The sequence below is a fragment of the Monodon monoceros genome, unplaced genomic scaffold (assembly GCF_005190385.1).
Source record: "Monodon monoceros isolate NGI ecotype Baffin Bay Population unplaced genomic scaffold, NGI_Narwhal_1 Super_Scaffold_12, whole genome shotgun sequence".
NCBI lineage: Eukaryota > Metazoa > Chordata > Mammalia > Artiodactyla > Monodontidae > Monodon > Monodon monoceros.
This window is the reverse complement of record NW_021703768.1, coordinates 95,594,292-95,608,604: the sequence shown is the minus strand read 5'-3', so window position 1 is coordinate 95,608,604 and position 14,313 is coordinate 95,594,292. Positions and strand designations below refer to the sequence as shown.

Below are 14,313 nucleotides of genomic sequence, written 5' to 3'. Positions count from 1 at the left end.
TTAGGAAATTTGGGGCAATAAAAATACCTGTTCTAAAATAAAAGATATTGTTTCAAGAACTAGGTGAAGATCTTGTCTCTCCAGAGAAAATGCAGCTTGAAGTTTTTCTTCCTCTTCTTCACTGAAACTATTCTCAGCCTACAACACAGAAAGCAACCTATTAGCATACACTCAGGTATTCAAAACTCAGACACTCAACAGAAGATTCATTTATTCATATGACAATGAGAACTTGAAAGAAAGAAAGTAAATCCATCCCAGAAAGAAACTGATGTGTCTCTAAATTTCAATATCTTAAAATCATAGTACAGTTCATTACCTGGCTCTTGCCAAATAAATTTCATTAAAAAAACCCAGTATTTTCAATTCTATGATGTATAGGAGGTGGAAAATCATGGTAAATAACATAAACGATGGACATTTAACATATACACTAATATGTATAAAATGGATAACTAAAAAGAACCTGCTGTATAAAAATTTTTTTTTAAAAAATGGACATTTAGAGAAAACAATACTGCAAGGTAAAACCCCAAAATGTTAACAATAATTAATAGTAATCTCCATCTTTACTCACAACATTATAATCAACTATATTCCAGTATAAAATAAAAACTGATAAAGAAAATTAAAAAAACATTGGGGGGGGGAACACCTTCTCTGTAATAATACTATCCAATTATAATGGGCCCCAGAAACTCTTCTAAGAGCCCAAAGCAAAATCTCCATTTAAGAGAACAGCATTTTAAGACAGAAAATACCTGGGGGCTCCTTTCCTTTGGTAGCTCTTTCCTCCCCCCAACTCACTCCAAAACCTCTGCCAGTATATGACCTTACCTAGCCCTAAGCCCCTGCAGGCATTTAATAAGAGGGAGCCTACCCTGGAAGCATTAAACAGATAACAACCGTTAACCTTGGGAACCTTATCTACATCCTCCATTACCTAGCACCAGGATTCCCATCAGATAGAGAGGTGGCAACTAGTTTAACCCTTAGGATTATTTTATTAAAAGTCAATGGGTTATGGGATGCAGCAAAAGCAATTCTTAAAGGGAAATTTACAGTGATACAGGCTTTAAGAAACAAAAAACATCTCAAACAATCTAACCCACCACCTAAAAGAATTAGAAAAACAAACAAAACCTAAATCCAGAAGAAGGAGCTAATAAAGGTCAGAGAGGAGATAAATATAATAGAGATGAAAAAAACAATAGAAAAAAAAATCAATAAAACCAAGAGCTGGTTCTTTGAAAGGGTAAACAAAATTGACAAACCTCTGGCCAGGCTCACTAAGAAGAAAAGAGAGAAGACCCAAATAAACAAAATAAGAAATGAAAGAGGAGAAATCACAACTGATACTGCAGAAGTACAAAAAATATATATATATATATATTAAAATATATATATATATACACACACACACATATATATATATATATTTACTGAGTACTTATTATGTGCTACATAGATAGTTTATGTCCTCAGGAGTACTATCCTCTAGTTAGAAAGACAAATTAAAAACAAATAATTGTTCCAATAACTTCCCTTTTTAATGAGTTCTGCAAAAGTATGGATTATTATAAGAGCATATATAAAGCAAGAAATTAAGTCTTTTTGATAATTTTAATATTTTCTAAAACTTACACATTACTTTTATAAGCAATATATGAAAGAAAGAAGTTAGCCATCTGAGTATAAGTTCTGGCTAGTCTCCTTTCTTTCACTTCCAAAATAATCTCCTTGATCTAAAGACTGGTTTTTCAAGTATGAAAAATATACACTATTAGAACTGCTTTCAAATAAAAATACTTTATCCACACATACCAGAAACAACTTTCCCTGTTGCTGCCTCTCCCCAACAGCTACACGGAGAAGTTTCAGAAGTCCATGCCTCAACAGCTTAGGATGAGGTACAGCTTTACAGGTGCTCAAGGGAAGCGGCGTTAGAACTCTAAGCTGGCGTACTTTTGGTCTGGGGAGGCTAGTCACCAGAACTCCCAGTATCTACCACCTGTTTTATGGCTGAGAAAAGCATGAACCCAATTTGGCCAAAATGCCAATCACTTACCTCAAGAGCAATGTTTTGATTTTAAAGTTCCAGAATTTCTGTGACTACCATACACCTTCTTGAAATAATGACCTACAGCACCAGACTTTATCAATATGAGGAAGAGAATAACAGTATTACTCACGTACAATCAAGGAACCACATGTTGCCATTAAATTCAATGGATATGTACAATTTAACTTCCAAGTTTGTCAATCTGATTCCTTTAAATATACACCAAGTGAGATATTTTGACAAAATAAAAATAGTGATTGAGCACGTAGAAAAATAAACTTCAGTGTCGTCAATATGTACCAGAAAATGAGACTTTTTTTTTAAGATTTTTTTTTTTTGATGTGGACCATTTTTAAAGTCTTTATTGAATTTGTTACAATACTGCTTCTGCTTTATGTTTTGGTTTTTTGGCCACGAGGCATGTGGGATCTTAGCTCCCCGACCAGGGATCGAACCCACTTCCCCTGCATTGGAAGGCAGATTCTTAACCACTGGACCGCCAGGGAAGTCCCGAGACATTTTTAAAAAGAGCAAGAAAAGGGACATTCTCAAGATCTTCAAGGGCATCATATTAATAAAGTGGTTTGGAGTGAAGGGGGACAAGGGAACATGTATCGCCCCCCATCCACTGGTACATGAAACGTGCACCCTTAAAATAAGGTGGCACTTAAAATATGTGAGCAGAACAACAAATGGAGAATAAAATACAGCCATGAAACAAAGTTCCAAATCCATAGTCAATATCTTGCTCCAGCAACGACCCTGGGTAGATCAATATTAAATGTAAGTCACTCTATTTGCTTCCAGACAGCAGCAGGTTAACTTCTTCCTAGGTACCAAAAGTAACCCACACGTATTTCGGTGTTGAAGAGAAAGTAAAGGAGATATATTCGTTTTTACCCTCTCAGTGGGAGAAATTTAAGGCCCACGTTTATAAAATTAGAGAGCAAGTGTCCAAGAAACTTAAATTTTTTGGGTTTTTTTGTGGTACGCAGGCCTCTCACTGTTGTGGCCTCTCCCGTTGCGGAGCACAGGCTCCGGACGCGCAGGCTCAGCGGCCATGGCTCACGGGCCCAGCCGCTCCGCGGCATGTGGGATCTTCCCGGACCAGGGCACGAACCCGTGTCCCCTGCATCGGCAGACAGACCCTCAATCACTGTGCCACCAGGGAAGCCCAAAACTTAAATTTTAAATGGAAAATGGATGTTAATGTTTTCTATATATTTAAAAAGCATATGCCATAAACATATATACACAGGCAGAAAGGAAAAACAGTATTTAAAAAGAATAACTGCTGTATGGCTTGACATGGAAAGATATTTGATACAAGTGATAAGTGAAAAAGGTAAACAGTATAATGCCACTTATGAACGCATTTATATAAAAACCAAAAATTTCTATTTATATATGCATGCACATATGTTTGCACATCTGTATTTATTAATACTTGAAAAAAAGACCTGAAAAGATGAAAACCAAAGCGACAACAAAGACTCCTTCTAGGGAGGTGTGGTGGTTTTATCATATCTGAAAATTCTTTTAACACTCCTCTGTTCAAAAGATGGAGCCTAATTTCCTCTCCCCTGAATAGAGCCAGACTTACTGACTTACTTCTAACCAGTAGAATATAGTAAAAGTGAAGGTATGTGATATCCAAGCCTAGGTCATGAAAAGGACAGCACCTCCCTCTCTTGGACCACTCATTCTGGAAGAAGACAACTTCCATGTCAGGAGCAAAGGCCCATGTGACAAGGAACTAACTGGTGCCACCATCTAGCCATGTTAGAAGGAAATCCTCTACCCCAGTCAAAACTTCAGGTACCAGCTGCCCCAACCAACATCTGAGAGCAGTTTCAAGAGAACCCCAAGCCAGGACCACCCAGCCAAGCCAAATTCATGCTTACAGGAAGGGTGAGAGATGATAAATGTTTATTGTTGGTTTAATCTGCTAAATTTGGGGGAAATTTGCAATTCAGCAATAGATAACTCACACAGGAGAGAATCAAGATGGAGGAAGGGGCAAGAGTTAGCCAAGGGGGGCATTTCAGTTCGTCCACGTTGTTTAAATGTCTTAAAACAAAAACTTCCTCATAAACTATTTGTGAAATTTAAAATGTAACTGAAACACTTCACTTAAGCACTCTATTTTGAACTTTAAGGGCACAAAAAAAGAACAAATCAAAAAATCCATTCTTCCAACTTTTTCTTTTTTTGAAGAGTTTATTTTCTTAACATACACGATGAGTGAACTCATCTTAATTCCACATATAGTTGAAATCAGGTCACATTCCTCAGAAAGTTATACGGATCTTCTATTCTATGAAGACAGTATACTATCTAAATAATTATGAAGGCAATTAGGTTTTAAAAACTCAGAGCACGGCTTTAGAGACAAGAGAGGCCTGTGGTCCAGAATCCAAGCTCTGACTCACATACACAGGCATACACACACACCAACACCACAATGGAAGAACACATGGTCCTAGTAGTCTGCATATGCCATAATTTAAAATGTATGTATATATCATTTTAACCTAATAAACTAAGTTGTAAGAAGCCCTCCAGCTTATATTAAGTACAAAATAAATGCATTTTCAGAGATAAGCTACTCTTTTCTTTTTTTGTCCACATAGGTGAGGCCAATTCTTCTTTGAACAGGACCGTGCTGCACATCGTTAGGACATTTAAAGTCCCAGGACATTAAATGCCAGCAAAACCCTCCATACACTGTAACAACAACAACAACAAACTCCTCAGGCATTTCTGTATGCTGGGGTTTACATCTGTGACTGTCCTTTATATTAATATAATGAGACTTCTCTATCTGTCATACTGAGGAAATATGGTGGTACCCGCAAGTCAATCTATCAAATAAAAGAACTTTTATTTTAAACTTTTAAAAGCTATCTTTCTGAAATGTACGGCACCCATTCTAGACTTCTGTAAACGAAGTATATTGGATTACACTAGATTCTTGCAATAAGTCAGATCATAATTATGAGCATCCAAGTTCCATGCTGCAGTTAGTTTCCTAAAGAACTGCTAAGATACACTGATGATTTTTCACTTCAGAAAAAACCCTCAGATTTCTTTGCTTTTGTATTTCTTGTGTCTGATTTTCATAATTCTTCCATTTCAATCTATACTCAGCAGTTAATTCTTGCAACTGCCTACATGCCCCATCACAGGAGTGCCTTCACCCCCCAGTTTGCTGTTGCTAGTCGGCCATGGCCAGAAATCCAGACACCTCATCTTGCAGAACTAGACATATAACAGAGTAACATCAATAGGCTTTGTGGGAGGGCCTAAGAGTCTCTGGAGCAAGGTATATGAGGGGTTTTTTTTAATTGCATGAGTTGTGACAGCTATTTCAAAAACGTAGAGGTCACAAATGTTTGTTTTTAAGTTCACAGATAAGGAAGTTACTCTGATCTCCTTCAGTGTTTCTCAAGGCAGACTCTATTAGCATGCAGGATGAGACAATTCTTTGTACAGGACTGTCCTACTCACTGCAAGACATTTAAAGGTGCACATATACAATGGAATATTACTCAGCCATTAAAAAGAATGAAATAATGCCATGTGCAGCAACATGGATGGACCTAGAGATTGTCAAACTGAGTGAAGTAAGTCAGACAGAGAAAGACAAGTATCAAATGATATCGCTTATATGCGGAATCTAAAAAAAGATATAAATGAACTTATTTACAAAACAGAAACAGACTCGCAGACTTAGAAAACGAACTTATGGTTACCAGGGGGGAAGGGATAGTTAGGGAGGTTGGGATTGACACGTACACACTCCTATACTTAAAATGGATAACGAACAAGGGCCTACTGTACAGCACAGGGAACTCTGCTCAATATTATGTAACAACCTAAATGGGAAAAGAATTTGAAAAACAATAGATCTGTATATACGTATAACTGAATCACTCTGCTGTACATATGAAACTAACACAATGTTGTTAATCAACTATACTCCAATATAATATAAAAAGTTAAAAAAAACAAACTTCCTGGGCATTAAAGGCCACCAGCACCCTCCACACATTGGTAACAAACCACCCAAAATTCCCAAGTATTCCTATATGCCACGATTGCTCAGGAATAGATGCTCAGACCCATACTTAGGCGTGCCCACATTCTATACCTAAGCTTATTTTCCCCATGTTCATTTCTACTAGAGATTTCAAGGAACCAGTCTGGACAAAAACAGATACCCTCTGCCCACAATCCCATTTTACCAAGATCAAACTTGGTAAAATCAAAGTGTCAAGCTGATAACATTAAGAATAGCAACCAAATCCCTAAACCTCTTCACCAACTTACCTGCATGCGGTTTCACCACTCTCAGGACTCTGCTTGTCCCAAGGCAAAGGCCAACCTGACAGACCAAGAGTACATAAAAGAATGCTGGCAGATCTGAGATGTCGCTGCCAACTCTTTGGTAAGAGCCCTTATCACAACTGGAGTCCCTCTGGAAGAACATTCCCTAAAACTGTCCGGGCGGGTTGGGGGAGTGGGGATGGGTTGCCCCTTTCCTGACTTTCTCTCCTGACTTTCTGCAGGCAAGTAATCAAATACAGATGTTTCTGTCCTCAGCTGCTTCAGCTCTCAACAACCACACCTTCTCACCTCCACGCCCCACCTCTGAAGGCACAGCATTCAAACACCTCTGTGGAATGCTTTGGCCATTCAGTTACTCTAAGATAGATGTTAATGTTTTCTCAACTCCAGAGGGTCAAAGACAAACTCCAGAGAGTCACGAGTTTCCTGCAGATGTTCCATCCTCCCTCAGTATGAAGAACAAAAGATGTATATAAGTGTTTTGTGTCCCATATCACTTTGTATGTGTTTAAGAAGGCAGCCACCCACAACACTGTAAATCAACTATACTTCAACTGAAAAATACAATAAAATAAATAAAATAAAAAAGAAGGCAGCCACCAACTCAGACAATCGAAACTCTGTATCAACTGCCTGCATCATTCACTTTGGGACTGATTTATATACCGTTTCACACTCTTTCCTGAGCTTTACTGTAATGGGTCAGAGGGATGGATTCTGGAGCCAGACTGCCTTACTAGCTAGCTGTGTGACCTTGGGCAAATTACTTAACTGGTCTCTATCTCAGTTTCTTCATGGATAAAATAAGGATGACAACAGTTCTTACTTCCTAAGGGTGCTGTGAGGATCAGATGAGTTAATACCACAAAGCCATTAGAACAGCACCGGTCACAGAGGGGGTAATGGAACTGTGAATAGCAAACACCACAGAATGTAGCTGCTATTGTTATTGTGGTTGTTCCTCCTGTTTCTCCTTCTACATCACAAATTCCTTATAGGCAGGAATTCAGAGAACCTATATTCATTTTGTGTTTCCCATGGCAAGGAAAAGAATGAACTCTAAGAATAGCTATTGAGTGCCAACTGCATAACTATCAATGTATCAAGTGTGGGAAATATAAAGATGAGTAAGACATGATACTTAAAGTATTCAAGGTCAGAGAAAGACCCTGTAATCATGAAACAAATACTTATGATGTAGTACTAAAGTGAGGTGAGGACGAACCAAGTGTTTTAGAAGCAAAGAAGAGAGGATGAGCTGCTGAGAGTAGGACTGTCAAATCCTTGAAAGATGAATAGTTTATTCACTAAAGAAGGGAAGATATTTCAGGTAAGGGAAAGAGTATATTACACAGACACCAAGTCGGAAAAGTTCACAGTACGTTCCAGTAGAAGAGCATCCAGGGTAGCTGAAACACTTGCAAAGTGGGGAAAACACAGACTGTACCTATATTGTAACGTTATTATAATACAATGTTAAGGAATATGAACTTTTTCCCATGAGCAATGGAAACTCATTGATGGCTTTGAACACTGTGAAGATATGATCAACTATTTTTTTTTTTTTTTTAGGAAAAAAATATTTGGAAAGATAAATGGAACAGCACCATGAAGAAGTGATAAGAAGGTAGAAGACTATAGACAGCGGTACCAGTTTGAAGGTAACTGTTGTAGTCCAAGGGAGAAATAATAAGGCTCTGAACTCAGATTACGAAGAGAACTTGGATTTGAGAGATACTTCAGAGGGAGAAAGGGCAGGGCTTTGGGACTGGTCTCTGGCCAGGAAAAAGAAGAGGTGAGAGTCTGGGTTCTCATTTAATGGTGATACTTTGCACCAGGCAGAGCAGTTAATGGGCACTCCTTAAACACATGTTGAATGGAATTAAATTTTATTAACCTGGTAAAGAAGTTAACTAAGTAATGTTAGCAAGTTAACCAAGTAATGAATTACTAAGCATCAATATATACAAGATAACCACACTCTTAAAATAAAAGTGGAAGAGAAAGGTTAAATGAAAAATTACATACTGGTTGATAGCAACACTACAGAGTTATTTTTAAGACAAAGAATGAAATCATGATATCAGAATTGTCCCAAAGCGTGTTCCACAGAGCCTTGGTCCCAAAATAAATACCATGATAAAACAGTTCCCTGGTCAAACACAGCTGGAAAATTTTGCACACAACATTCACGCTTAAATATTTACTATTAACACTACCATAAAATATACTCTGAAAAGTTCCATGATTTAAAAAAATTAATTTCAATGAAGACAGAAGTTCCCAAACTTTTGACCGTGGGATATTATCAAATTTTCTAGAGGCCCGGTGTTCCTGAGGACCTGCTGGAGAACAATACCTCGCAAAAGGTACTTCAAGTAGAAACCTAGAGTTGCAGTAGAATCACAAGAATATATTATAATCTATAGAAGTGCAAACATACAAACCTTCAGGTGAAGTTTTTGAAGAATTCGGGTGAGCAATCGTGGAAATCTTCCTATATCTATTTCATTTATCAGCGACACTGCTTTTTTCATGCTAAATAAATTCATAAAACAAAGTTTTAAAATGAGTTTTCCCCAAGTGGTACTGTAGTTACTGTAAGTACAGCTGTCTGTAAGTTTTCATTTCGACAACTCTGCTTGCTACAAGGTAAGTCTGAGTAAAATAAAGAAAAACAGATGATGGCCGGCAAAGGCAGGATGTTTCCAAAAGATACCCCCAAAAGTATATCTGTTGAAAAGGTCTATCTGGCAAATTTTCTCTTTCTTCTGGGCAAGGCAAACGACTAGGAGAAGCCTGCACTCTGTGGGGAATGGTATTAATTTAGGAGTGAAAGTTTATGTATCCACTTAACTCAAAACAGAACTTTGAGAAGAGTGGGAGGAGGGAACTGGCAATTACACCAAAAACAGAAAGAAAAGACTGCTGCGTGGCAGGTAATGGAATAAAAAAAAAAACAAAACTACATACAATATCATTTGGCGTCACTAAGTACACAGCTGTTTTAAAACCCTGTTTCAATTGTAATAATCAACTTAAATTATGTGATAAGAACAATTCTGCTGCACCACGTTGAATATGGTTTACTGATGTGATGTGTTACCCAGGACATTGGTGTGAGAAAAGGAACTGGCTGTCAGAACTCAAGTAATCAAAAAAGGAAAAACTTCAAAATGACAACTCTCTTCTTCAAAAAGACTCCTGTCCAATCTAGACACAAAGTTATTCTCCAGCCTCAATTATTTGCCTGTATACTTCCGCACTTTTCTGCATCCACACACCACCTGCACTATTATTTTTCATTAAATGGAGTCACTTTTACTTAAATAATTTTATTTTAAAACATAACTACCTCACCACCATAAACAGCCGACCTTACTTACCTACCATAAATAGAAATGAACTAAATAAACAAATGAACTCAAAAGAAATCAAATGAAAACAAAAGCAATGTTACTAAATTCTGGCTAGATACTGTTACAAGCCAAAACTCCTGGCCTGAGGCCTAGTCTATCTTGATTGAAAAGGTATATTAACACGTGTTAAGTATTAAAGACCATCCGGGACCAATGGGAGACTTTCTCATAATCAGGAGGTCTGAAAGAGAACTGAAAACGGAAACGGAATACCTTTCAACGTGATTTCAGTGTTACTCCAGGCTGGCTTGGGTACCTGCGATACAGCCTCGGGGAACGGTGACACTGACCACACACTGTCGTACTGACCTCAGCTGCCCAGGCCCACTGTAAGTCCACGCAGGTGAACTACCATGCAGGTGGAGGCACCCGCAGTCTCGCGCAATCCCGCGGGGCCCGCACTGCGACTCCGCCAGACCCGCGCCCGCCCCTCCGGACACCCGCGGCCCCGCACCGGCCCCTCCGCCCCGGTCCCCCACCCGCGCCTCGGCGACAGACAGCAGCAGCATCCTTACGCCTGCCCTGTCCGCGCTGCCCCCGTGCTCAGCCGGGGCTACCTGGGGCTCTCCCGCAGAATCAGCGCCGCGGACGCCGCCATCCTCGAAGCTCCCTGGCCCCGCCGCCAGGATCAGCTGCCTGGAGTCCAACCAATGGCGGCGGCAGCGGCGGACGGCAAGCCGGAAGGCTCAAGCCACGCAGGGGCCGCGCCGCTCCGGTCCTGCGATCCTGGAGGGGCGAAGGGGCGTCCCCGTCGTCCTCCCCGCCACTCCCGCCGTTCCGAGTTAAGGCTGTACATATATTAATTTATTTATATGTACATATTTGCCTATTTTATATATATACGCATACCTGGATATGGTGTGGCTATTTTTATGTATTATGTAGTGTGTGTGTATAAACATATACATTTACGCGTACGTACATATACACATACTTTTTTTTGGAAGAAAAAGTTTAAGCATTGTCCGCGGTGTCTGGCCTGCGCAGCAAATGGGCGGGCGGTGGAACGCGCTCCCCGAAGGAGCCCAGGGCCAGCTCCACCCTGTGCCCTGCGCCACCAGCCCTTCCTGTATCTACATCCCTGGAGCTCTGCAGTGCCCCCACGCGGAGCCTGGGCTCTTTGTACTCTTATTCGTTCAGTAGTGTTCTTTGAGCACCTACTGTGTGCCAGGCACTGTGCTAGACACTCGGGATACAAAAGACCAAAATTCCTGCTCTTGAGGTTTGCCAGCAGGTAAATGGGCAAATGTTCGTTGTGCCTTTCTTTGTGGTCGGGCACTGAGCTAGGTACTGCGGAGTAGAGGAGATGAATCGCCGCAGAAACTGCGATTAAGGACATCTCAGGAGAATAGAGAGACAACGCGGGTTCAGGGATACCTTTGTCTCACTTAGAGAAAAACATGTAGTGCATTAAGGGGATTCAGAGCTGGGAACAGTGATAAGGCATCCGAGGTTGGATCAGAAAAACTTCCTGGGACAGGTGGCATGAAGAAGCCTTGAATGATAGGTTGTGGCATGTACATTTAGTCTGGTGAGAAATGGGGAGCCATTAAATGTTTTCAAGCAAAGAAATTTTTGTGAGAACTGTGTTTGTTTGTTTGTTGAAGATTACTGTAAGCAGAATGATTATTGGATGGGAAAGAGGTAAGCAGGAAAGCCAGATAGGGAGCTATTGCAATAATCTATGGAAAGCAACAAAATCCTTGGTAGTAAAATGGCATTGGAGAATGAAAAGATAGTGGATGAATTAGAGTTACATTTCAGCTGTAGAATCTTCAGGAGCTGAGAAAAGATTGGATTTAATTTTCGTACCCAATTATGTTTTACTTAAATTATTATTTACATTAGTTGGCATTCCTAGAGCAGCCCTGAAACATCCTAACTGAAGGAAGCCAGATTGCAAATTAAAAGTGAATAATCCCCACATGGATAATTGAGTCAATTATACAGTGTATTGAACACATACAAATACATATGGTTCGACAACACACATTTCCCAATTTGTGCAGCATCTGAAAAAAATGTGTGTGGATCTACATAAATTATAGGTGTCCGATACAAACACAGATTACCTTACCTGGCACATTAATAGAGTCCCAGTTCACTCAACTTTTGAATCATTTCCCTTTTGTCTTGATTCATTGCCTGAAGTAGAGCCACTAACCAGGTAAAACTATTTTGAATCTCTAGGAGGAGGAGGTGAAGTTTACCTCCTCTTCAGTTCCCTTCAAAACTATAGCTGGGATTTTGAGCCAAAGAACCTCAGGGTGGTTTGAGCCCTGAATCTGTGTAACCTGGAACAAAGCACTCTACCCCACCAAGTTTCCTCTTACTGATCTGCAAAATGGAGGTGAGAATAATGTCTGCTCCCCTGGGCTGTGATGAGAATTAAACAGCCTGATGTGTATGTGCAAGAATCACTCTACCTTCCCTTATCTTTATAAGCACAGACTTCCAAGATTTTAGCAAAACTGTGTCCAGTGGACACAGAGGGCCTCTCACTATATTTCTCTTCATTTTCACTGACGGGGTGATCACTTTTTTTATATATAAATTTATTTATTTATTTATTTTTGGCTGTGTTGCGGTCTTCGTTGATGCGCACTGGCTTTCTCTAGTTGCGGCGAGCCGGGGCTACTCTTCGTTGCGGTGCGCGGGCTTCTCACTGCGGTGGCTTCTTTCATTGTGGAGCACGGGCTCTAGGCGCGTGGGCCTCAGTAGTTGCGGCACGCGGGCTCAGTAGCTGTGGCTCACGGGCTCTAGAGCACAGGCTCAGTAGTTGTGGTGCACAGTCTTCGTTGCTCCGCGGCATGTGGGATCTTCCCGGACCTGGGCTCGAACCCGTGTCCCCTGCATTGGTAGATGGATTTTCAACCACTGCACCACCAGGGAAGCCCTGGGGTGATCACTTCTTATTACTACTTTTCCCTATAAAGGTTTGATGCAGTGAATAATTTCAACCCCTAAATGAGACTATTACCCCAAATATTTCTGTAGTCTCTGGAGTATACCTATCCAAAGCTACAAGTCATCGTAGTTGTCTTCCTGTTGCCACCTGCTGGAGGGCAGGAAATGTACCTCCTGGAGGCATAATTCCATAAGCACACTTTACTCCTACCCCCCAACTTGTCAACCCATCTTTATGATAGATCCAGAGCCCAGATCTGTTGCCCCTGATCTATTAGGGCTACTAAACATGCTCAGTGCACTGAAATTTCTTCCATACCCTTGCCTTTATTGCAAACTTCTGCCAAATTCACCTTTTTTTATATTCTGTGTTAGCCTGGGTTCTCTAGAAAACAACCTGAGTTGCATGCTGGTGTTTCATTGGGGGCTGTAATTGTAGGGAAGTAGGAGTGAGGGCAAAGGGAAGGAAAGGAGGAATGAAGGGAGGAGGAAAGCAAATAAAAGGTGGCATGTTATCCAAATTGTTACAGCTTCAAAACCCAGCTTATTTCTCAGAGAGACTATTTCAAGTTGCTGTATCTTGCAACAGCAAAGAGATAGCAATAGGGGGGAAATTTTTGTCTGTAAACTCTTTCCAATCTGCTGTCTTTTTTTGGTCCAAATTTGTCCTATGGTTCACACCTCCCCTGAACTCCTGGGGTATGTCACCTGGCACCTCTAGGCAGCCACTGGAAAATCCAGAGCTTCCAGGAGTCGGGTAGAGTAGGAACTGAGTCTGGAGCTGTTAAAAAGAGCCCTCAGCTCAATCCCTGCCAACACCCACCTCAGATGTCTCCTCCCCAATCCCTGCCCCACCAAGGCTGGCAGCAAGTGACAGGAGATTTAAGACCACGGGAATAATTCAGCATTCCCAGGGCTCACTTTACTGGGAAAGTCAAGCAACGGGCTGAAGCCTGGGATGCAGTGGGGTGAGCATATCTGGGGAGGTACATAGCCTGAAGACAGTTTTACTCCTAAAGTGGAATTTCAACACAAGAATTGCTTGGGCCATGAGTGCTTCAGCTCTTAATTGATGGAGCTTTTTCAAGTCACGTGTGCCTAGTTGTTTTACCAAAGTCTATCATAACACAGGTTGGAGTGAGGTTGGTGACCACCCTCCCCTCTGTCTTTAGAGCTAGGTGTGAACTTTGTCCCATTTGGAGCACCTCCTTTTTGTTTTTTTTTTTTTAAGTTTGTTGTTGTTGTTTTTTGATATGGACCACTTTTAAAGTCTTTATTGAATTCCTTACAATATTGTTTCTGTTTTATGTTTTGGATTTTTGGCCGCGAGGTATGTGGGATCTTACCTCCCCAGTCAGGGATCGAACCCGCAACCCCTGCATTGAAAGGCGAAGTCTTATCCACTGGACTGCCAGGAAAGTCCCTGGAGCCCCTCCTTTTTGATGGGTTCCTTCCCAAGGGCCCCATGGCAGTATCCAGCAATGTGGCCTCAGTCTGCACCCGCCTTCTCCCTACTAGGCATGATTTATATCTTTAACACTCAATGAAGTAGAGCCAAAGTCTGGGCCTATTTTT

General features: G+C 40.7%; 1 protein-coding gene across 3 annotated transcripts in view; it reads right to left on the bottom strand.

Moving 5' to 3' along the window:
* The window catches only part of COMMD10 (COMM domain containing 10), a 162,348-nt gene extending 151,759 nt beyond the window's left edge, over window positions 1–10,589 (bottom strand). Inside the window, exons 1-3 of one of the 3 annotated variants that reach the window (XM_029217029.1) lie at window positions 10,389–10,589; window positions 8,860–8,950; window positions 28–138 (exon numbers count right to left, since the gene is read on the bottom strand). In XM_029217029.1, coding sequence (XP_029072862.1) covers window positions 28–138; window positions 8,860–8,950; window positions 10,389–10,429 — 243 coding nt within the window. In that variant the 5' untranslated portion in view covers window positions 10,430–10,589. Of the gene's footprint in view, window positions 1–27; window positions 139–8,859; window positions 8,951–10,044; window positions 10,315–10,388 lie in introns of those variants that run through there. The other 2 variants (XM_029217027.1, XM_029217028.1) reach the window with 2 other exon arrangements.
* Between the last annotated feature and the right edge of the window lie 3,724 nt (window positions 10,590–14,313).